This window comes from Doryrhamphus excisus, chromosome 1, assembly GCF_030265055.1.
Source record: "Doryrhamphus excisus isolate RoL2022-K1 chromosome 1, RoL_Dexc_1.0, whole genome shotgun sequence".
NCBI classification, from domain to species: domain Eukaryota; kingdom Metazoa; phylum Chordata; class Actinopteri; order Syngnathiformes; family Syngnathidae; genus Doryrhamphus; species Doryrhamphus excisus.
The window spans coordinates 3,199,288-3,223,374 of record NC_080466.1 but is presented as its reverse complement, the minus strand read 5'-3'; the positions used below and the strand labels follow the sequence as shown (position 1 = coordinate 3,223,374).

At 40.2% G+C, this 24,087-nt stretch overlaps 1 protein-coding gene across 1 annotated transcript; it reads left to right on the top strand.

Annotated features, from left to right (window-relative positions):
• The first annotated feature begins 593 nt into the window (after positions 1–593).
• On the top strand, positions 594–23,983 carry dok7b (docking protein 7b). Its single transcript, XM_058077060.1, has 15 exons — positions 594–729; positions 6,076–7,890; positions 7,962–8,007; positions 8,601–8,686; positions 10,353–10,503; positions 10,570–10,770; positions 14,070–14,189; positions 17,722–17,835; positions 18,020–18,792; positions 19,330–19,404; positions 21,538–21,570; positions 21,729–21,774; positions 21,853–21,954; positions 22,093–22,287; positions 22,973–23,983. The coding sequence occupies exons 2-15, from the start codon at positions 7,780–7,782 to the stop codon at positions 23,101–23,103; spliced, it is 2,184 nt and encodes a 727-aa protein (XP_057933043.1). The 5' UTR covers positions 594–729; positions 6,076–7,779; the 3' UTR covers positions 23,104–23,983.
• The last annotated feature ends 104 nt before the right edge of the window (positions 23,984–24,087 follow it).

Here is a 24,087-nt window from a genome sequence, read left to right as displayed (position 1 = left end):
GAAAGACATAAAAACATAAAAAGACATAGCTAAGTGTGCACTTAATGGGAAACACTTATCCTGCCTATAGAGAAAAAAACTCCATAAAGCAACAACAATGGCCCATTTACATATGATATATTTACACATTGTTATCAATATATTAACATTGTATATTGTATATATTAACATTGATTGAACTACATTGACACCTCGTCACAGCACACCAGCTAGCGACTAGCCAGCTAACTAATAGCCAACTAACTAATAGCCAGCTAGCTACTAGCCAGCTAGCTACTAGCCAGCCAGCTACTAGCCACATATGACACTCATGTTAACCAAGCTACAGCAACATTGTTAGCAATATATTAATATTGTTACACTGATTGAACTACATGACTGGCTTATTGACACCTCGTCACAGCACACCGGCTAGCGACTAGCCAGCTAACTAATAGCCAGCTAGCTACTAGCCAGCTAGTGACTAGCCAGCCAGCTACTAGCCAGCTAGCTACTAGCTTCACCACACATTCGCCCACAGCACGTCAGCGCCATGCTCACAGTGCCTCAGACCGCTAAGCTAAGGCTACTAATTGAACATGCTACCACTACAGCTGCTGCGTTTTTATTTTTCAGTTTGGAAAAGTTGAAGCTACGTTTAGGCGTTCATTTTTAAGTCACTTTGTGAAATCAATGCACCCAGCAAGGAAGTTAAGGTAATGCTTAAAAGCACCAAAACAGCAAAACACTGTAAGTATTACATGTTATCATGAATGAAATTGTTACTACATGGTTACAGCATGTATATAAAACCATAAAAACTTGTTGGAGGTGGGACCTTTGTAGGTGGTATAGGTGTGTCCCATTGCATAGTAATGAGCTGTTCCTTTTTATCTGTTTAATAATATCTTTAGAACACGGAAAAATGTGTTACATAAGGGTTGTGGATGATGGGCAAACGTCCAAAGAAATATTTTCTATATTCTCTGTCTAGTAAATTGGGTAATACAAGTGTTAATAGTGACTATAGGGGTGGCATTTCATGTCTAGAGGACTCTAATCATGTTAAAATTGTAAATTGTAAAGTACAAAAATATTCAATTCAAAAATAAGGAATCCTACTTTGCACAAATCCACTGAGCACAGTCAGTTAGGAACCAATTAACTGTACAGCCTTTTGATGCCATTTTCAGTATAAAACTATAAAGCAAAATCACAAAAACATTCATTTGCCATTGTCAAATACTATACGATAATTATGACGTCATACCGTCATTAAAAATAGCTCCAATCACCAATTATTTAAACAAAACACTCCAATGATGCAAGATTCCTGTCGTAACTTCCCCTGAGCTCACATGTAAACAAACATTCAGGGGGGGTATCGAGGACACAAAAAAACCCTGAAATGCTACATCACGGCGTTGAAATGCGTGAAATGTGCAAAAGCGTTGCCATAGACCTCAGTGGCGTCACACTCGGAACATGTGCCCGAATACAGTACACCTTCCGCTCTACGTATATTCTGGTGATGTGCTAGTAGTCATATCAGGTGAGCACAAACTACAGTCGATCCCGATCAAATACATCTGGACCCAACTAACAAAACTCGATTGTTTACTTCCTGCCTTCTCTCTTCTGTTGTATAACCTTGAAGAAACAGTCGTTTATGGTTCAACATCAGATTTTCTACTCGGTTCAACAAAAATAGTGTTCATTTGTACATAGTCAAATATGTGACATCTCCAATGACTGTTGCTGTTGTTAAGTTGCATTGCAGCCAACCGTTTCTGCAGCAGTGTCACAGTAGACATTGATCCTTACCTTACGAGTATTCGCTTTCAAACTGTAAATACATTGAATAAATGTTTAGAGCTTGAAGGCTCCCTCCAAAGTATTCTCCTCCTCTTCTTTTCTCTGACCTCTGACCCTGTCCAGGTCATATGAGAGTCACATGCTTGAATGCTTTACTTTTAATATTCACTCTCAAATATAGATTAAATTGTTTAGTTTCTCATAATTAATGAGCAGTTTTACACCAATATTCTGTATTACGTCAACATGGTCGTTATAACAGGATTAGAAGATTACTATGATGTAATTTTGAAGTGTGTCACATGCAGCTATTAGGAATAATCACAATAATAAACAGGCTTTTGAAGAGTGTGGATGCCTATTTGATTGGCATGGGTTCCCTTTGGGCCGAGGTTTGTTAGGCCCTTTCGGCAGCCTTTTTTTTTTGTCTTCATTAGTGGAAACAATGTAATGGAAAAACACGCAGAGATTTGGGAAAAACAAGAATGATCACTTGTGAAATAGAACACATTTTGCAGAGAATGTGATATTTGTTTCTTTTTTTAGAACATTCTAAGCTTTAGGCTAAATGTTGGTTGGCCAGGAAATAAAAGTCCTGCACTGGAACAATACAGTATTTGTTTCAAATGGCTCCATCTTCTGGTGAATCGACACTCAATCGCAAAACATACTAAATTAAATAAATACAATAATAAATCACAAAGGGATGCACGGTGGTTGGCGCTTGTTAGGTTAATTGGCGACTCCAAATTGTCCATAGGTATGAATGGTTGTTTATGTACATGTGCTATATGTGAAGTCAATGGGTTAGGCTCCAGCATACCCTGTGACGTCATAGAAAAAGGATGGATGGATGGATAAATCACAATGATTAATACAACTGAGAGGTGTTTTTCATGTTATTTAGCTACATCAGAAGAGTGAATTGTAATATTGAAAAAAAATATTACAATGTAGTCTGTCAGTATGGGTTTACTACCAATTTAATGTGCAATGTTTAACAAAAAAAAACGTAAAAAATGAACAGTAAATAACCAATAAAGAAGTTTTGCAAAACGTTGAATAAACAGGAACAACAATTTATCGCTCAGCCACTAGATGGCAGCATTGTACATTAATGACCCATTCAATGTGAGCAGCATGGCGCTCTCTTTCCCATGATGTCATGACTATCTTGGGAATTCTTGTCATATCCACTACATTTCCTGCCCAGTTTTCGCTCCCTCTTTCTCTCATTCTCTCTGTAGCCTATTTACCGGAACACATTTCAGAGAAAAAAAGCACTTAATTAGGGTGAGCTCATTCAAATGAAAACAAAAGCCATAGAACCGTGGTTACCAAAACATCCACTACCCATTCAGACATCTGACTGGAAGTCATGGAACCCCTGTTCCTGCACACATAAACCACACAATAAGACATCTTTTGGCATTATTAAATATATATTATGACATATAATGTGTCTTATTTTAAGTATGCACATAGGCTACTAATTAAAAAGTGTTTGTTGTGGAGAGTTTTGTGTTCTTTTTGGTGAATTTAAATGATAATTCAAGCTTAAGATGTGATGAACTGTGATCTTTATGCTCTTTTGCTCTGCTTTGGTTTGCAACAATAATAATGAATAATAATGAATACAAGGCAATTAATGTTACTTATAAATATGAAAACAAAATCACATAAATCAATAAGGAAATTAATTCAGTATGAGGCTTATTACTGAGCCAAATGGACGTATGAACACATAGAGCATGAGATTATGCAACACATTACTATTCCACCTCTCTATGGACCGGTGCTTCTCCAATAGAGGGGTGGGCTTTCATTTTAATGCAGACTTACCAACGTACAAATTTATAGTACTCGACATGCAATTTGACTCTTGAATATGCCTGTATGCTCTCCATTTTGTTGCATGGTCAGTCTGTACAATACAGATAAATTAATAAATATTATCAGTTTCTCTAGTACAGTAAACCTCGGATATATCGGATTCAATTGTTCCCACTGGTTTTGTCCGATATAAGCGAAATCCGTTTTATGCGTATACTGGAAAATGTCCGTTTTACACATATATCGGATTTATATCCGGTATATGCGTAAATCGGATTTTATCCGTTATAAAAAGGCACTTCCTTGACTATGTTTCCAATGTACCTGGACGCGCAGGCAACGCTGCAAACGCTGCAAATGACGTCGTATAGCGGCCTGTCACGATTCGGCGAATCGGAGCGCCACGATGCGGCCATCCGATATATGCGAGGGAAATTTAATGGAAATGCATTGGAACGGGACTGGAGATTTTGTCCGAAATAGGCGAAATCCGTTATAAAAAATCCGATATATGCAATGAATTTTTATTGGAAATGCATTACAGAAAAATTGGTTCTTTTTTATCTGTCCGTTGTGAGCGAATTTCCGATATATCCGAGTCCGATATATCCGAGGTTTACTGTATTTCAAATCGGGGGGGGCAAAAAAAATGTCTGGGGGGGGGGGGGGCACGACAGAAAATAATTCAGATGCACTGCTATAGACTAACAATAAAATATAAACAAACCCTCCTCTTTTATCCAGGCAGTGTGCCACGGAAGCTGACTGTACACTGCTGGCTTGTGATTGCCTTTGAACGGGGCGGAACTGTCAACGGCACCCGCTGTTGCTCACTGACACTACAAAATGCCGAACAATACATTTCTGAGTCCCCAAATACATTTTGAGAAAATGTGTCGTCAAGGGGGTTGGAATGTCAGCAAGTTGGCAACACCGGTCGGAGAAAGTCATACACACAAGTCTCAATCTGCGTCACACCCAGTCAAGCCAGTCTCTCATAATGATCAGAATGACCTGGAAAAATCTTCAAGATGAAACACTTTTACTGCACAACAGCATCATCAAACTCTTAACACTCTTAGCCTCTTCACATGATGTGTTGGAGTGCATTACGTACATCTTAGTCTTCAGCGCTAATGTAGTCAAGCCTGCCCACTATTCCAATCTGCATACCCCACTTGGGGATGGATGTCTGGGGCAAAGGAACTCTGTATTTTATGCTCATAATAATGCGTATTGAATTCTCGCCCTGCTTTTAACATGCTATACTATACTGCGGGGGCGTCCAAAGTAGGGCCTGGGGGGCCATTGAGTAAAAAAAAAGGGAGAAATAGAACATAGACATAGACTTTCTTTATTGTCATTGCACAATAACACAGCAGTGAAATTGCCAACGAAATGTTGTTGCCTGGCTCCCGTGTAATAATAAATAATAAGTAATAAGTAATAAGTAATAAATAATAAATAATAAATAATAAATAATAAATAATAAATAATAAATAATAAATAATAAATAATAAATAATAAATAATGTGGAGAATAAATAGATTACATCAAATATGAACAACAATGTACAGCGTAAACAGTAATTTGTACAAATAATTTAAATAATTTAGAATAAATAATAATAATTAATAATGTAGAGAATAAATAGATTACATCAAATATGAACAACAATGTACAGCATAAACAGTAATTTGTAAAAATAATTTAAATAATTTAAAATAAATAATAATAATAATAAATAATGTGGAGAATAAATAGATTACATCAAATATGAACAACAATGTACTGCGTAAACAGTAATTTGTACAAATAATTTAAATAATTTAGAATAAATAATAATAATAATAATGAGGAGAAGAAATGAAAAAAAGCAGACGTGTTGTGAGAACAGAAATATGAAACTAAAATATTTAGTGCAAATTACAAAATAAATGTATATCTAAAGTAATATAAACATTTTAAAAAGCCAAAATTCTGATGCAGTCAAAAATGAAATGTAGCAGAAATGCACACACAAAAAAATATTACCGTATAAACTAAACATTATTATTCTGCACATGTCTTGTGCAGGTGGCTCCCGTGTAATAATAAATAATAAATAATAAATAATAAATAATAAATAATAAATAATGTGGAGAATAAATAGATTACATCAAACATAAACAATAATGTACCGCGTAAACAGTAATAATAGTAACAATAATTTAAATCATTTAGAATAAATAATAATAATAATTATTGTGCACATGTCTTGTGCAGGTGCACCAAATGTTGTGTTAACACACCAAAGGATAGTGACCGTAAATATGCCATATCCTGTTTATATCCAAGTTTTATATCCAAGTTTTCCAAGCATGAGTTTGCAGTGGTTTTGTGTTGTCGTCCCGTCACTTGTTGCTTTTGTGTATTTTGTTGTTTTTACAGCAGCCTCTTTCTCCTCAGGTAAGGACAGAGACAGATGGCGAGGGAAGGAAAGAAAAGAAGGTTTTAGAATGCTTAGCAGAACAGCATCCAAGCCAGAACCTCCCTCTCCATCTCCTCTTCCCGCCCCACCTCGACCTCGTCCTCCGCGCTCACGCCGCAAATCCAAGTCGCCCTCATCCCGCTCCATAAACCATAAAGTCACAAAACAAGCTTTGGATGTGGACAACGTTTGTATAAGTCATGACTCCGATGGTACCGTGCAAGCCCGTGCAGGGTCCCGAGACTTGAGGGGACCTGTGGGATCTGAACGTGACAAGAAGTGGGAGGATGTGGCTTCGGAGCTGCGTTGCCGTAGCGGCAGGATGAGGTCGGCCGTGTACCAGACATCGGATCTTCCCTCTATGGTGAAAGCCAAGAGACAGTTGGAGCCGAAGGAAGTCAAAGGTCACGCAGAACGAAGTAAACTGAAAGCAACATTTGTATGAAGAGCCCGCCTACTCGCTGTCTGCCATCTTGTTGACTCTGACACTTAGCTTGTTAGTTAGCAGCTTGTTAGCCTCCACGTGGAGGTGAAGCGCTAATCTACCACCTCTATTCACTTATTCTCTATATTGCCGTGCTCACCAAAATAAACTATTCTCAGCAAAGTTGGCATGCAGGAAAAAGTTTAATTTCGATTCCATATGACAAATGTCCGTATTTGACAGAAGCCAATCACAAGCTAGGACAAAACGTATCAACTCAGGAGATTATTGCTCAATACAGAGTCATCTGGCGGACACAGGCATCAGCATGAATCACAACAACTGAATGAACTGCTGTTGGGAAGCAACGGATGATATCTTGTATATTTCTACCTTTGGGTGTTAAGTTGCTGTGTGATGATTTTAGCGTTCATTCTAAGAGGACATAGTGAGTCAGACTGTTATATTGAGTAGTGACCTCCTGCGATTTACGATTGCGATTGCCAACGAAATGGCGTTGCCTGGCTCCCGTGTAAAAATAAATAATAAATAATAAATAATAAATAATAAATAATAAATAATAAATAATAAATAATAAATAATAAATAATAAATAATAAATAATAATGTGGAGAATAAATAGATTACATCAAATATGAACAACAATGTACAGCGTAAACAGTAATTTGTACAAATAATTTAAATAATTTGGAATAAATAACAATAATTTCAAGTTTTGGTTGTGTGTGTGGGGGCAGGTAGAGGGGCTTATTATTACAGTATTATTATTACAGTAAATAATATTACAGTAAATCTACTCACCATTTTGACATTTATGGAACATTCCACACTATAGTCAAAATTGCACTGTATATATGTTTTCTGACATCATTCTCAGTCGTCCTGAACCTGAGGATTTTTAATCTTTTTACCCCGGAGGAGGTCTGTGTTCCCCCAGGGGGCGATTTTTGGACAACATACGTATATAAGAAGTAACTTTTAAACAGTATTTCCAAAGAGCGTTAGATGAGTGTTAAGGCTCCATAAATCCATGTCTAAGACCCAGCCTGGACGCCAGACTTAAAAGATAACCGCCATTTATGCCATTTTAATCTAATTAGCTGTAATGTAAACAAGAAGCACGCAGGATGGCAACTGTACTAACTTGGCTGGGCACCAGGGAAAGGGGGGGGGGCTGTGGCCCTCCGAAAGTATAGCTTGCTCAGCTGAGGCTATTTTGAAATGGGTGGTTGTTGGAAATGGTGGTGGGGCTGGGCGACGCACTCACGCACAGTTGCTCGAAACCATGTCAGAAGATGACGGATACAGTTGTCGCGGAGGGACAAGTCAAGTTTAGAGATGGAAAAAAGGTGAAGTGTACAGATTTTTGAACTTTAACATTTATGGGAAAACACTTTAAATTTTATTTTTTTTTTCACAGTGGAAGACTCGCTGGGTTGTTGTTCGGAAACCTTCTCCAGTCGCAGGTATGCAGCATTGAATTTTCTTTTTAGTGTGTTTCACATTATGACTTTATTCATGAAGATGGCATTTGCGCCACTTCCAACCACATTTGCATTGAAGCGTATTTTGGATATGACAAGCAGCAGAATTGTTGTGCGTCAATACATTATTATTATTATAAGTTGCTGGCCAAAATGTAAATGTAAAATGCAAATGAACTGTAGCAAGTTGGATTTGGGAAGTTATAAAGAGTTAAGTGTGTGTGGCAAGTTTGATTTTTAGAGAGTTTCAACAACAAAACGTGCCACTGCAGGCCACCCAGGCTTATTCTTGTTGCCATTGTTAAAAAGGCAAATAGGGTTGGTGATGTTATGTCTGTGTGTGTCGCCGTGTGTGTGTGTCTGTGTGTGATTTTCATTCTCAGCTGTGCCAGTGGATCAGCTCATTATGTTAGGGTCTGGTATGACAGCTGTGCCGTGGACACATGACACAAAACAAAAGTGCCTGTGTGATGCTATTAAAGCGCAAAATTACTTTCCGGCTGGTGTGTGAAACTTATCACTGTGTTGGTGTGTGTGTGTGTGTGTGTGTGTGTGTGTGTGTGTGTGTACCTCAGACTGTTTGTCTGTGCTGACCTATAAGGAGAAGAAGAAAGCTAAGGAGCGAGGAAGCCGCAAGGATCGTCTCAGTGTGACATTGGAGGTACACGTTGTTTTTTATCACAGCTCATGGTGAATCTTTTTAAGCTTTTAACGCACTGACAGTGTATGCATGTAGGGTTTTTTTTTAATTTTTTTTTGTTTTTTTTTGGGCAAATACACAAAACACCACAGTGCATCTCCCACACGCAATCAAAATACAACTCTCCATTATTTACATTTGTATTCAGCTATCTGATCACAAGCCCAAAAGGAGTAGGCTGAAGCAAAAGCTTATACATTTTTTTGCAAGATATAATCATGTTCATGCCACTGCCTCTTATTATTATCATTGTAATATTATTATTGTTGTTATCATTATCAGTATTATAATTATTGTTATAATCTTTATCATTATTACCATCATTATAATCATCATTAATATTACCATGGGCGGCACGGCGGTCTAGTGGTTAGCGCGCAGACCTCACAGCTCGGAGACCAGGGTTCAATTCCCACCCATCTCTGTGTGGAGTTTGCATGTTCTCCCCGTGGGTTTTCTCCGGGTACTCCGGTTTCCTCCCACATTCAAAAAAAAAAAAAAACATGCTAGGTTAATTGGCGACTCCAAATTGTCCATAGGTATTATGAATGTGAGTGTGAATGGTTGTTTGTCTATATGTGCCATGTGATTGGCTGGCGACGAGTCCAGTGTGTACCCCGCCTCATGCCCGAAGACAGCTGGGATAGGCTCCAGCACCCCCCGCGACCCTCGTGAGGAAAAAGCGGTAGAAAATGAATGAATGAATGAATGAATAATATTACGAGTTTTATCATTATAGTTAACAATTTTTTGATTTTTTAAAATTATTTAATTTTACAGTATCATTCCATTTGTTATTTTCTGAAATCCGCAGTATTTGTGCTTTTATTGTCAACTTATTAGCCCACTTTTTTGTGACATTTACATATCATTTTCTAAATTGCATGTGTCTAATCTTGTGCATTAAAAAAACAAGAACTTGAGAAGTTGTGTCTGAACAGGTGACCAACCCAAACATCAGTATCTTCTTGTTAAACCCTACCTGAGGTTTTTTTTAGACGTGTTTATTAGTTTGTGTGTGTGTAGTCTTGTGCATTAAAAAGCAAGGTTTTTACCGATGACCAACTCCAGCCCCAGTCTTCACTTGCGGTGCCTAATCTGGGTTGTTTGTTTGCATTCTATTTTATTGTATTGTATTGTAATGATTGTTGTATTTTGAGCATAATTTTGTAGATAATGTTTTTAAATGAGTATTATATGAGTAACAACCAATTGTTGCAAACTCAATTTTTGAAGCAATGATGTCTTGCTGTCCATTATTACTATTTTTTTGTAAAGTAATAATTACTAATAATTAATGATAATAATAATGATAATTATTACCTCTATTTTTATGTATGATTAGCCTAGGTACCTCTACCAAATTTATAGTTGCAAGGGTATTAAGGTGGTATTCTTACGTTTCTCATATCAGTCAATCAGAGATTCCAGCAGAGACGACAAGACAGTAGAATAACAGAGATGACAAGAATTGATTTGAGTTGATCACATGACACAGTGAGGTCACAGAGTGCACATGCACAATTGAATCAGATCCTCATATTGGACACAACCTGAGGAAGTAGAAATGTCAATAATAAACACCACTGCAAACTGCAACCACAATAATAAGCATCATTCTTGTTAGGGCATCTTTGGTGTGGAACCCGGACCTGGCTATGATGGAGTCAGCTACACCCTCTCTATACTCTGCCTAGCACGCACACTGGTGCTGGGCTTCCACAGTCGAGAAGCTCTCCATGCCTGGGACGCCCATGTACGCTACAGCTTGGGAGAAGGCAAGTCTGATGCAATTTCATGTATTATGTCCTCAAGTGTAACTGTCTAGTGGTGTCACCCTGCAGTGCACAGATTCGGTGTAAGTGTGGAGCCCGGTACCAAAGTGGAAAGCGGACCCGCCTCTCTCCACCTGTGCAACGACCTACTAGCCCTCACCAGAGGTCTCCCTCCCGTCATCATTGGCCACTGGAAGTTGTCTGCATTACGTAGATATGGCGCTGTTCCGAACGGCTTTGTGTTTGAAGGCGGGAGTCGTTGCGGATACTGTGAGTACGATTTTTTATTTTTATTTTTTCCCCGTTCAGCCTTTTGAATCAGAATCAGAAAAAGTTTTTTTGCCAGGTATGATCAAACACATACTAGGAATTTGTTTTGGTGAAGTAGGTGCAGACACATCTATAAAAAAGAAAAGAATGAAAATACAAACTATACAGAATAAACAGTATAAATATAAGTACACAGTCTGTCTAGTTTTGGGTAGATAGTATTGATATTGATCTTAATGTCTTTACATGCTAAACAGAGTAAGTAAGATTGTTGATATACATTTAGAATGTTTACATGCAGTCAAATTACCCTGTCATAATCGGAATATTAGCAATATCACACCAATAACCCTATAAAATAACCCAATAAAAAATGTCAAACACATCCCGGTTTCTAAAAAATCCAACTGTTACCCATGTGTTACTCCGAATTGGGTCATGTATACACCCGGAAATACATATACATTGGGGTTTCCCAATCACAATGAACATTCATTTGTGATTGCTTTGGGTTTCATTCATTCATTCATTCATTCATTTTCTACCGCTTTTCCTCACGAGGGTCGCGGGGGGTGCTGGAGCCTATCCCAGCTGTCTTTGGGCGAGAGGCGGGGTACACCCTGGACTGGTCGCCAGCCAATCACAGGGCACATATAGACAAACAACCATTCACACTCACATTCATACCTATGGACAATTTGGAGTCGCTAATTAACCTAGCATGTTTTTGGAATGTGGGAGGAAACCGGAGTACCCGGAGAAAACCCACGCATGCACGGGGAGAACATGCAAACTCCACACAGAGATGGCCGAGGGTGGAATTGAACCCTGGTCTCCTAGCGGTGAGGTCTGCGCGCTAACCACTAGACCGCTGTTGGGTTTCAGTTCAATAAAAAGTTTTTTATTTTTTTTGCTGACACCCCTAGTTACTAACAGTTTTTAGAATTCCCTTGCACTAAATGATGGAATACTTTTTTAAACCAGTAATTTCTCTGATTTCCCCAGAGCCTTGAATGCATCAACAACAACACTATGTCATTTAAATTTGTGTCTCGGTCATATTCTGCTCTTTTCATCCAAGGATTTTGTCCTTGAAAATACCAAGTGCTCTCTGCTGCGGCTGTACTTTCTCAGTCAGCTGCACCTCAGATGCTAACTAACACCTCTGGCTGCAGACGTGACAGCCAAAGTGACATGACTGGCTTTTGTATTGGCATGGACACACACACACGGGGGACAAGCCAGTCTTGTGAGTTGTGGGCCAGTTCCGCTGTGCAAAGCATTTTTTACTGGGCAATGATCAGTTCAATTTGGAGCCTCATAAATGTAGAAGTAGGTTTGCGGCTGCGACATCACGTGGCGTTGAAGGTACACACACACATCGATGTAAGTACTCTGGCTTTCGTACCATATTATCACAAGCCAGCGGCGCCCTATAATCGATGACGATTGGCGCAAAGCCCGTGCCCGAGCGGCACAGATATTTCCTGGCTTATCAGGTAGACACGGGTTCATATTGGCTCTGTAATGAACAAGCACACACAGACACACAAATACATCCAGCAGCCATAAAGGATCCACTGCAGCGTTTGGAAAGCTGTCAAATCTGTGATAGGTGAAAGTAATTCAAATCCAAGCATGCTATGGCAGCAATTTTCCATGTCTTTCAGCACACACACACACACACACACACACAGTATGTGTATGCACAACTAGGGCGTGCAAATGCATCATAGCAGTTTTGGATTGTGTGTCCTTCTACCGTGGTATGCAGTCAATAATGTAGTGCAATTGGAGGAAGAGCTAATTATTGCCGCCTATATATAATTATTGGCATACTATCTATCCATCTATCCATCTATCCATCCATCCATCCAGTGATTTTCAACCACTGTGCCGCGGCACACTCGTGTGCCTTGAGAAATTGTCAGGTGTGCCGTGAGGAATTATCCAATATCACTTTTTATAATTAACATTTATTAATCATCACTTGCAAATATTATGTCAATATCCATGTATACGTGGACCCAAATATTCCAATTGCATTTGGTTTATTTGCTCAAACGGAAAGAATTGAACCTTTGTATACGCCTCATTCCGAAAGAATAGTGCCAATCCCAATGAATATATAATCGGATTAACAGGGGTGGAATATTCCTTTCCCCAATCCGATTGAGGTATCTTGTAACAGAAAGTTGTCAGGGTGCGTTCTTCTTCTTCTGTACTTTATTGGCGGTTGGCAAGCAGCTTTCGTGTGCATTAGCGCCATCTGTGGAACAGAATCTAAACCCTTCTATACGCCATTCATAAGTCCATAAGTCAAAAGAAAATATATATCTATATAAAACATGTACCCAGTTGAATTATAAAATATTAGCAAGCTTGAATTTGATCCTTTTCCTGGTTAAATTTATCATATCGCATGCTCAGATATGACGTAACACGCAGCTCCAGACGTTCTTCAGTTTTCAAAATGGAGGCCAGCAATCGGCACTGGACTGATACGGAAAGTTTGTTTTTGATTCAAACTAAATTTCAAGACTGGACAAACGAAAAACTGGCAATACGGAATTATTCCAACAAGTGAAAGAACAACTCGGGGAAGTCGGTATCACGTGATGTTGGTGTTTACGTTTTACTGGGCATGCCCCATTGACTATTCTGGTTGATTATAGCGACGCATGTAGACAAGAGATTGGAATATTCCTTTCCATGTATACCATTGTTTCCGGAAAAGTCATTGGGAAAGAGAAAAACTCCTCATGTAAACATGGCTACTGTGGAGTGTCCGTGGTGTAAAGACTGGCAGAGCAATGTAATATCGGTCCGTGTGGCAACACCTAGCTCCTTCCTCCTATAGACTTAGTGATGTTTTCCAATGTAAAAAAACGTGCCGTGGCTCAAAAAAGGTTTGAAAAACACTGTATTATATTATATCTATTAGAGCTGAGTTCACTACTGTATGTGAGGATATACAGTATGTTATTATGAAAATCATTAAATATTGAATCTAGTATTATCATGTGGTGAAAGTGTAAATATTTATTATGATGGATTTCGATTGTGCCTAATGAAATATCCATTGAGTGCAAAAGAATCCTTTGCTACTCTGGTCTGTTTTCACCTCTGTTGGTGGGCTTGATGGGGGAATGAGGTCTGTGTTTTTTTAACCTTTGCCGCTTGCTGTGAGAACAACAACTACACTTTGAACCTCACTGAATATTATTTGGCTTCTCTCTCCGATTCGCCACTTGAGTTTACATTTTCTCTCTGCTGTGTCGTCCATGTCTGCTGTGCAGGGGCTGGAGTTTTCTTCTTGTCCTGCTCAGATGGGGAGCAGATCAGTTTTCTGTTTGACTGCGTCGTCGGTGGCATCACCCCCTGCAGGGTCCCGAATGGGGTGCGACCTTCCCTTCCAGGTAAACACGCACATGCACCGTTACTGCTTATTAAGTTTAGAGCAGGGGTCTCAAACTCAGTTTACCTGGGGGCCACCAGAGCTCGGTTCTGGGCGCAAAAACCCCAAAACGCATTTATTAAAAACTGCAAAAAAAATCAATAATAAATGCTTTTGCTTCTGCTATACCCTACACTTTTTCAGTACTTTGGTTCCGGTTTTCCACACCAAAATATCTGATAAAACATTCCACTGTTCTGAAAATCTCAATTTTTATTTTTCTATACACAAAATAAGATAACAAAAATAAATAAATAAACAAATTAAGAATAAAGACAATAAATCAATCAATCAGTAATAAATAAGTAAAATAATAATAACACAGCAAATAAGAAAAACATAAGAAACCACATACAGTTGGTAGAGAAATTATTTTTTTCAGATTCAAATGTACAGTATTTACAGTTATTTAACCTTTAACATGAACATTAATGAAACTTAATAATTTTACCCAATTAGCAAGTTAGCATTGTACTCAGTTCCATCTGGGAGCAGCGTCGTAATTTTAACAACATGTTTGATGAGATGCTTTATCTTGACGTGTATTTTCCGTATTTTTTTCCTGCATTTATTTGTACCCCGTGTCATAAGCCTTTAGCTTCATTGCTAATCCAAAGCAAAACAGGGCGGGGTAACAAGGTAGGGTAACAGTATGGGCGGGGCAAACTCATGTTGTGTCCTATGTGCACACAGCTTTAAGCTGTCATTTCAACATTAAACTTTGGTATCAGGGTGGGGGCCTCAAACTAGCGTCTCACGTGCCGCATTTGGCCCACGCGCCACAAGTTTGAGACCCCTGGTTTAGAGCATTTCCTTCAGGGGGCGATGCTAACGGAAACACCACACACTTAAAGCCCAAAGGGTTCAACCCATGATTACTAGGTCAAGCCTTTGTGCATGACTTGTGTATGTGCCGGTATGTGCTGCTATGCTCACATGCATTTCTAAGACACTGACAGGGTGTCGGAGGGGGTTAGTGACAGCTGAGAAGAGACGAGGGATGTGAAACAAAGATCTGACATCACCTTTTTATAGAAACAGACATGCTTGCTCCACTGTGGCAAATCAATGTGTTAACAACCACCGGAAGAGACCTCCTGTACTGGCACCCCAAGACTTGCAATGCGGCTTATCAAGTATTGTACTAATCTGGCCTGGATCCAATGTAAATACACGGGGCCAAGTCATAACAGGGGTCAATGTATTCATGTTTACAGTCACAGTAATGGCGGACCTTGGTGGTGGCCCCTTATGGACCAGTGACCAATTAAAGTGAATGGGAAATATAATAATATCATGTTTGTGGTTGTAATTATTTCAGTTATGATGCTTGCTCGGGGGCGGCACGGTGGTCTAGTGGTTAGCGCGCAGACCTCACAGCTAGGAGACCAGGGTCCAATTCCACCCTCGGCTATCTCTGTGCGGAGTTTGCATGTTCTCCCCGTGCATGCGCGGGTTTTCGGTTCCAAAAACATGCTAGGTTAATTGGCGACTCCAAATTGTCCATAGGTATGAATGTGAGTGTGAATGGTTGTTTGTCTATATGTGCCCTGTGATTGGCTGGCCACCAGTCCAGGGTGTACCCCGCCTCTCGCCCGAAGACAGCTGGGATAGGCTCCAGCACCCCCGCAACCCTCGTGAGGAAATAGCGGTAGAGAATGAATGAACAAATGATGCTTGCTCGGGGGCGGCACGGTGGTCTAGTGGTTAGCGCACAGACCTCACAGCTACGAGACCAGGGTCCAATTCCACCCTCGGCCATCTCTGTGTGGAGTTTGCATGTTCTCCCCGTGCATGCGTGGGTTTTCTCCGGGTACTCCGGTTTCCTCCCACATTCCAAAAACATGCTAGGTTAATTGGCGACTCCAAATTGTCCATAGGTATGAATGTGAGTGTGAATGGTTGTTTGTCTATATGTGCCCTGTGATTGGCTGGCCACCAGTCCAGGGTGTACCCCGCCTCTCGCCCGAAGACAGCTGGGATAGGCTCCAGCACCCCCGCGACCATCGCGAGGAAAAAGCGGTAGAAAATGAATGAATGACCCCTGATCTAATATCATGTTTTATGATACTTCTTATATTTCTATAGTATTTTTTCTTTAGATTGTGTACATGTAATGGGCTATTTTCACAACTTGTACCTCATCTAAAGTTTAAAAAAAAAAATGAAAGAACGCCTACTGCGGGGCCTCACGACATTCACTGCAGTTATAATTAGCATAGACTAGCAATGCTAGGACGGATGTTAGCTGACACCTTTCATACTGTAGTGAAGAAACTTGGCAACAGCACGTTAGGCATTAGCTGTTACAGACCTGAGGCACACAGCCAAGGGTTGGGTTGTTGTCACTTTGAAAAAACACACACTGAACACTCTGACCCACTACGATCTGCACCAGCACACACACACATGCTCAGGCTAACCTTGGCCTGAGTTCATTTGGAGAAAATATCCATTATGTACAAAGCATGAATAATAAGTTTCTTGTTAGTGGTGCGCTAAAAGAAATAAAAAGTACACATCCCGTATTGGGCTGCACGGCGGACAAGTGGTTAGCGCGAAGACCTCACAGCAAGGAGATGAGGGTTCAATTCCACCCTCGGCCATCTCTGTCCCACTTTCTGTCCCAACCTCCTCCCACATTCCAAAAACATGCTAGGTTAATTAGCGACTCCAAATTGTCCATAGGTATGAGTGTGAGTGTGAATGGTTGTTTGTCTATATGTGCCCTGTGATTGGCTGGCTGGCCACCAGTCCAGGGTGTACCCTTCCTCTTGCCTGAAGACAGCTGGGATAGGCTCCAGCATACTTGTGACAATCATGAGGATAAAAATTAAAAATTGTTGTTTATCATCATGCAAAAAAAACAAAAAAAAAACATGCTAATGCAGCCGGGCGGCACGGCGGTCTAGTGGTTAGCGCACAGACCTCACAGCTAGGAGACCAGGGTTCAATTCCACCCTCGGCCATCTCTGTGTGGAGTTTGCATGTTCTCCCCGTGCATGCGTGGGTTTTCTCCGGGTACTCCGGTTTCCTCCCACATTCCAAAAACATGCTAGGTTAATTGGCCACTCCAAATTGTCCATAGGTATGAATGTGAGTGTGAATGGTTGTTTGTCTATATGTGCCCTGTGATTGGCTGGCTGGCCACCAGTCCAGGGTGTACCCTTCCTCTTGCCTGAAGACAGCTGGGATAGGCTCCAGCATACTTGTGACAATCATGAGGATAAAAATTAAAAATTGTTGTTTATCATCATGCAAAAAACAAACAAACATGCTAATGCAGCCTCCTCTGCAGCCCACCACCACAGCTTCAAAAAAAATCCTAGTGGAAACCCTGAACATAGCATACATACAGTTTCTACATGTTGTTATGGCTACAACAAATCCGAAATATTTATGACACATTTACATTTACAACAAACCGTAGTTGTTTTCGCTAGTATTAGTAGTAGTATTTTCACTATGTGTGCTTTTCTCTGTTAATGCAAAAGCAGAAAATCTCAGCACTGCGCCGGGATCCACAGAAGAACGAATCAAGCAGGAGACTTCAGAGCTGGAGAAAAGACTCAGCATGCTTTCTACCTGCAGTCTAGCAAACAGCACAGGTACTTTTCCACTCTATCAGCATCATCATATCCTCTATTCAACACATTCAATTCAATTCAATTTGATTTATTCATGGACGTCCACTAGTCATGTACAGTACGTTTTTATCTATCATTTATTTTTTTATTTACAGCTTACATGAATATCTTTGTAAGCGTTTTATCAGCGATCATTCGTCCTCAGCCTCCACTTCCAGCTGCAGCACATCTCTCGCCGGGGATGACCGCAGCAGCATCTCCAGCTCCTCTTCGGGCCAATCGGACACAAGCTACGGGAGCAGACTTCCTTTCTGGGTGGAACCGTTAGCCAAGTTGCACCTCTCCGGCGAGACGGCATCAAGCTCATCTACGCTGAAGGTCTTCACCAATTCAGATGACCGTCTCTACGCTGCTGTGATGGGATGCTCCGCTCCATCTTCCGCCCGACACCATCCTCGTGGTCTCCATGACAGCGGGCGTCAGAGCTCGTTGGACAGCGGCATCGGAATAGCGACCGGGAGCTCAGGGAGCTTCTCTTCCTGTACAGGGAGTCTGGACATGGCCGTTCAAGGAGCAGGAGAGGAGTTTGGCTCCATGATCAGTCTGCCTGCTCCTCATATTCTCAGTCCTCCATCTTCACCTTTCCTGGAGCACAACATCTCCCGGTCTTTTGCCTCTAGGTGCAGCTCTAGTGATGAGTGCCAGAATCCGAGCCTGCTTAGATTGCGCTATGACGTCCCGAGGAGTCTTCTCCAGAAAGGGACTTTGAGAAACATCTCAGCTGTTAAGGGAACCCCAATTGAGCAGTGCAGGCCCAACATGCTGGTTACTGATGGGGTTGGAAGTCAGGACCGAGGACTGACTGAAGGCTCCACAGCAGCTCAACTTCAGCTCTCCTGGAGCAGTGAGACAGCGCCCCCTGTGGACGGTGGGGAGAGGTCGCCCACCCAGCATCTATTATTGCCGGGGGAATCGCAGGTAAAGTGACTATTCAATAATAAGCTAATTAAATGCAAGTATTACTAAAACATGAATATTTGGTTAGTTGGAGACTCGGTGGTCTGAATGGACGTGTCAATCAAAAGACTTCAAGTTTTATTTAATAACAATCTTGATTGTTTTCTTGAACAACTTTTATGTGACCTTGTGTTTAATCAATCCTCTGATAGGTTGTGAGATCTTCTCCCTTGTCATGAGAACATTTCATCAGAGCAGTGTGTCTTGTGATTTCTGATCGTGTGTGTGTGTGTGTGTGTGTGTGTGTGTGTGTCTCTGACAGCAGCAGGAGGGCTCAGATAGTTAATGAGTAGTGATGAAACCAGCAGAAACCCTCCGAGAGGGTCATGTTGAGTGAATTCCAAATGACTTCTCTTTCTCTAACCCCGAGGTGCCAGCAAGACAACGTGGCCGAAGTAAAAAAAAAAAAAACCACTTACATTTTTGCTAAATAAGACGACAAACTTTTTCAATGCTATGATGTTTATTGAGAAAAATGACTCTTGTGTCTTTGCGCAGTTCTTGCATGGTTTGGATAACTACATCACACCTGAGCAGTGGCGGTCTGCGAGGAGCAGAAGTTTGATGATGCAGGTAAGATTTGGATGTGCTTATTAAGCTTTTTTCAGGGGGAGGGGGGTCTAAAGCAATACTTCATAAAAAAAAAAGTGAGGTTGCTGTTTAAAAATAATAGCAACTTTTAATGACAAAAAGTAGCTATTGGCTGTCCTAGAAGTCACTAGATGACATCATCGTCTAATTTGCATATTGTTAGTTTGTTAATTTAAAATTGGCCATATTTTCATGACAATAAAATATATTTTATTTTTATTTTTATTTTTATTTTTATTTTTATTTTTATTTTTATTTTTATTTTTATTTTTATTTTTATTTTTATTTTTATTTTTATTTTTATTTTTATTTTTATTTTTATTTTTATTTTTATTTTTATTTTTATTTTTATTTTTATTTTTATTTTTATTTTTATTTTTATTTTTATTTTTATTTTTTATAAAATATATTTTATATTTTATTTCAGCCAATGTGTATATAAGAACGTAGCAATACAGTAGGCTCAGTAAGAATTGTACTCGAAACCTCGTCATTTTACTAATAAAGATTAGCAATAAAATATTTTTATATTTTCATAGTATCAAATAAGTATTTGATCCCACTTGCTTACCAGCAAGGGTTTCTCAAGGTTACACAGGGGTCAGACATTTCTTGCGGAAATCTCAGTGGTTCACTCTCCATAGCCAGAAGGTTTCAAGGCTGTCGCTTGGCAAATCAAAGTGTCAGTCCCCCCCCATGTGACTTTTTCTTTTTTTTTTTTATGGTATCTGGAGATTGGCTCGGCCACTCCGGGATCTTAATATGCTTCTTCTTGGGCCAAGCTTCTTGCTGCCACGACAGAACTAATGTATATGATTCATGCATCCCTGTTTTATTTTTGTTCAATCAAATACAAATTCATCTATTTGTGTATTGTTGTTGATATTCAGTCTTCACCTACCATAAAAATATGGACTGGCTATGTCTGTATATAAAGGGGCCAACTTAGGAAATCTTACATACAATATCTAAATAAATGATTAGTCCAACCCAAGCGGTACAGAAAAGACACGAATGGAACGCATCAGATATACCATTATATCTCAAATTCTGCATTATTTGATCTTTTTATTGCGCAACACGACGTGTTATGGCTTGTCCGACAGTATTGTGGACCACCAAAAGGATCACCATGGCAACAACAGACCCAATGCACCATTGATATTATTTTGTCCCTTTTGTCCATCCATCCATCTATCCATTTTCTATACCGCTTATTCTTACGAGGCTTGCAGGTATGCTGGAGCCTATCCCAGCTGTCTTCGGGTGAGAGGCGGGGTACACCCTGGACTGGTGGCCAGCCAATCACAGGACACGACTTTTGTTTATATTAAATAATTGTACTCTACTCTAAAGGAAAAGGTTAAAAATAGAACCTGTATAGCAGGGGTCTCAAACACGCGGCCCGCGGGCCAAATGTGGCCCACATGACACCAGTTTGAGGCCCCCGCCTTGATATGAAAGTTTAATGTTAGTGCGGCCCGCGCAAGTTTGATATGGATGCTGTATGGTATCATGTACCCAGAAAAAATTATTACGTTTTTGATTAATGTTCATGTTAAAGGTTAAATAACTGTTAATAGTTATCCTCCCTATCCGTGTGGAAGTGGTAAGTTTTTGGCTTTTTAAGTTTAAAGGAAATAACTTGAAGGCTACCGTTTAGGTCGCTAGCTCTCTAGTTTGCGAGTTAGCATGTGTCTCAAGACCCTGCAGTTGCGCAATATGTTGTAAATAAAAAAAAGTATAAATGTGACTATAGTCGTGTTTTGTCATGTCTACAGGGCTCTAATAATGCTTTGTTCATTTTAATCTGAAAAAAATAATTTGTCTATCCACCAACTATATGTGGTTTCTTAAGTTTTTATTATTATTATTATTATTATATTTATTTATTTATTACTGATTTATTGATTTTCTTTATTCTTGATTTGTTTATTTATTTTATCTTATTTTGTGCAGAAAAATGAAAAGTAAGATATTTGAGAACAGTGGAATGTTTTATCAGAGCTTTTCTTGTAGAAAATCGGAACCAAAGCACTGAAAAAGTTTGTATATTTTTCTGTTTTTAATAAATGCGTGGTTGTTTTTTTTTTTGGAAAACCTGATGCGGCCCAGCCTTGCCCAGACCCTAGCTCCAGTGGCCCCCAGGTAAATTGAGTTTGAGACCCCTGCTGTATAGGATACTAACATGATGATGCCTACCTTTGCTAATTGCATTTTAGAGATGAGAGTATAAAGGTGTAAAACTAGTATGTTATCACTGCTAGCCTGCCTGGCAATTCTATTATTTTGGCATTTCTTCCTAGGTCGGCAACCCGTCATCGGGTCCATGGTCTTCAGCAGATGCACCAGGTGTGTTAGTTCGAGTGCGGTGGTGTCACTTTGATGTGTGTACTGTGTGTAACCTGTATGTGTAATACTAACATGCAGACCCCCGACTACATGTGAGAGAAGAACGCCATGACAGTCGGGATATGGATCTCTCATCTGGACCAGCCTCCTCCCTTCTTCCTGTCCCAAAGCTAGCATGCGGTAAGACTAAAGTCAGGTTGTATTTATTATTTATAAAAACCATAATAGAATGAAGGTGTGGAATTTTGGCGAGGGGCAACTGTAGTCCCTTCCAGTCGTGTCGTATCATTCTCCAATATTTGTGTCTTCCCCCTCCAGGCATGTTCCAACCTAACAGTGATGTTCCAACAGCTGCCCCCCGGGACGCTGGGCACCATTATGACAGCAGCAGCCTCAACTATGTCAACATCCCAGTCATCCCCCCGACTGCCAAAGCTAACATGGATCTGTCGGAGCCAGACCCGCAGGAGTCCTCTTTATCTCCAGTTTTTAGTACCAGCTGTCCTGTCACAGGTAAGCCTGAACTAGACCGTGTCATCGTGTACTGCGTGTACTGCGTGTACTGCGTGTACTGCGTGTACTGTATACGATGCAGGAGTGGAGGTACAGTATCTACTGTACATGGGATGAAAGGTTTAACCTCAAAATCCCTGCAGTACTCAGGGATACAGGATGTACTCTTGGTGTCCAAAGTCATTTATTATTGGCCTGCAAAATACAATTAAACACAAAAGAGATAAAAATAGAACAAAAAGGTCAATAACCAATATATTAATAACTAATTATTTAAATAGTTGTCTAAAAAGCTTCTTCATTCATGTGCTGGAGCCTATCCCAGCTGTCTTCGGGCGAGAGGCGGGGTACACCCTGGACTGGTGGCCAGCCAATCACAGGGCACATCTAGACAAACAACCATTCACACTCACATTCATACCTATGGACAATTTGGAGTCGCTAATTAACCTAGCATGTTTTTGGAATGTGGGAGGAAACCGGAGTACCCGGAGAAAACCCACGCATGCACGGGGAGAACATGCAAACTCCACACAGAGATGGCCGAGGGTGGGAATTGAACCCTGGGCTCCTAGCTGTGAGGTCTGCGTGCTAACCACTAGACCGCTTCTTTATATAAAATTTAAAAAAAATGTATCAATCATAAGATTCTTCCTGACTGTCACCACTTTTCCCACCCACCCAGAAGACAGACCCATCAGGTACACCCACATCAACAACGTTGCCATGGAAACAGCTCCACGGATGGGGGTGGAGCACACCGAGGGCAGCCGAGTGACTCAGATGGACAGCAGGCGGCGAGGGCCACCACACTAACTTGCACCACCCAAGTCAGTCCTTCTATAAGCTCAATAAGCTCAACTTCTCCATAATTGTTGTCATATTTCACAATAAAAGACCTTGGAGAACAAATCCATTCCATAGACAAAAATCAAAAATGGGAAATATCTGGGAAATCTGTTGTGTGGATGCTTATAGATTTTAATTAGAGTGCAGTTATTAATCTTGTATTTTCCTCGAAGACTCATATACAATTATTATTATTATATATTAGTCTTTTTGGCCGCATGGCACTCATATCGGCTCTCAAGCGCTAAATATTGAAATGTCACCACTGAAATTGGTTTAGCTTGTTTGGGTTGCGCTGCCTCGTAACACCTCGCCCCCGCCGCTGACATGCTATGAAATTGTATCGTTCATCACAAAGCCAGAGCGGAATCGAATCACACGGGCCCCCTTTGTGTGTCGTAGATTTGACTTTTTTTTTGGAGGAAATTATTCCGCATCAGAGCTTCAAAGCTTCAGAAGCAGGTCATCTGTGGAGAGTGATCAGGTAGCCAAGTAATATTTATTCATCAGAGTAATCGATGCCTTCGTTTGTGGTCTGCAAGAGGCCACAAAGTGATGAATTGTAAAGCACCGCGCGTGTGATCCAATTTCCGAGCCTCCTGTTGATGGCATTGAGACAAATTGGCTAATATTCGACGGCAATTTACTTTTATGGGACTTGTGTGTCTGAGGAGAAAGCTTATGATGCTGAGTCACACAGGGAGTCCACTCCTGTCACCGCGGGGATGGAGTTCCTTAAGAAGGGTTGTATATAGCAAATGCTTTTATGTATGCTAAGTTGATATGAATTATATTTGAACATATATTTTTTTTAAATATCATTACTCTTTGTATGTTGTATGCCATATATTTGATTAAATATTAAAGATTGGTGCAAGATGTTCAGCTCCTCACTTTGTATTTCATGAATCTATGGGGCTTTTATTTTTATGTTAGCAGGGAATTACAAGA

Excerpts from the sequence above, each read along its gene's own strand:
- dok7b (XM_058077060.1), top strand. The coding sequence starts at position 7,780 with ATGGTGGTGGGGCTGGGCGACGCACTCACGCACAGTTGCTCGAAACCA. Across the intron at positions 8,687-10,352 it reads GTCTCAGTGTGACATTGGAG|GGCATCTTTGGTGTGGAACC; the intron begins GTACACGTTGTT and ends CATTCTTGTTAG. Across the intron at positions 21,775-21,852 it reads GTCTTCAGCAGATGCACCAG|ACCCCCGACTACATGTGAGA; the intron begins GTGTGTTAGTTC and ends ACTAACATGCAG.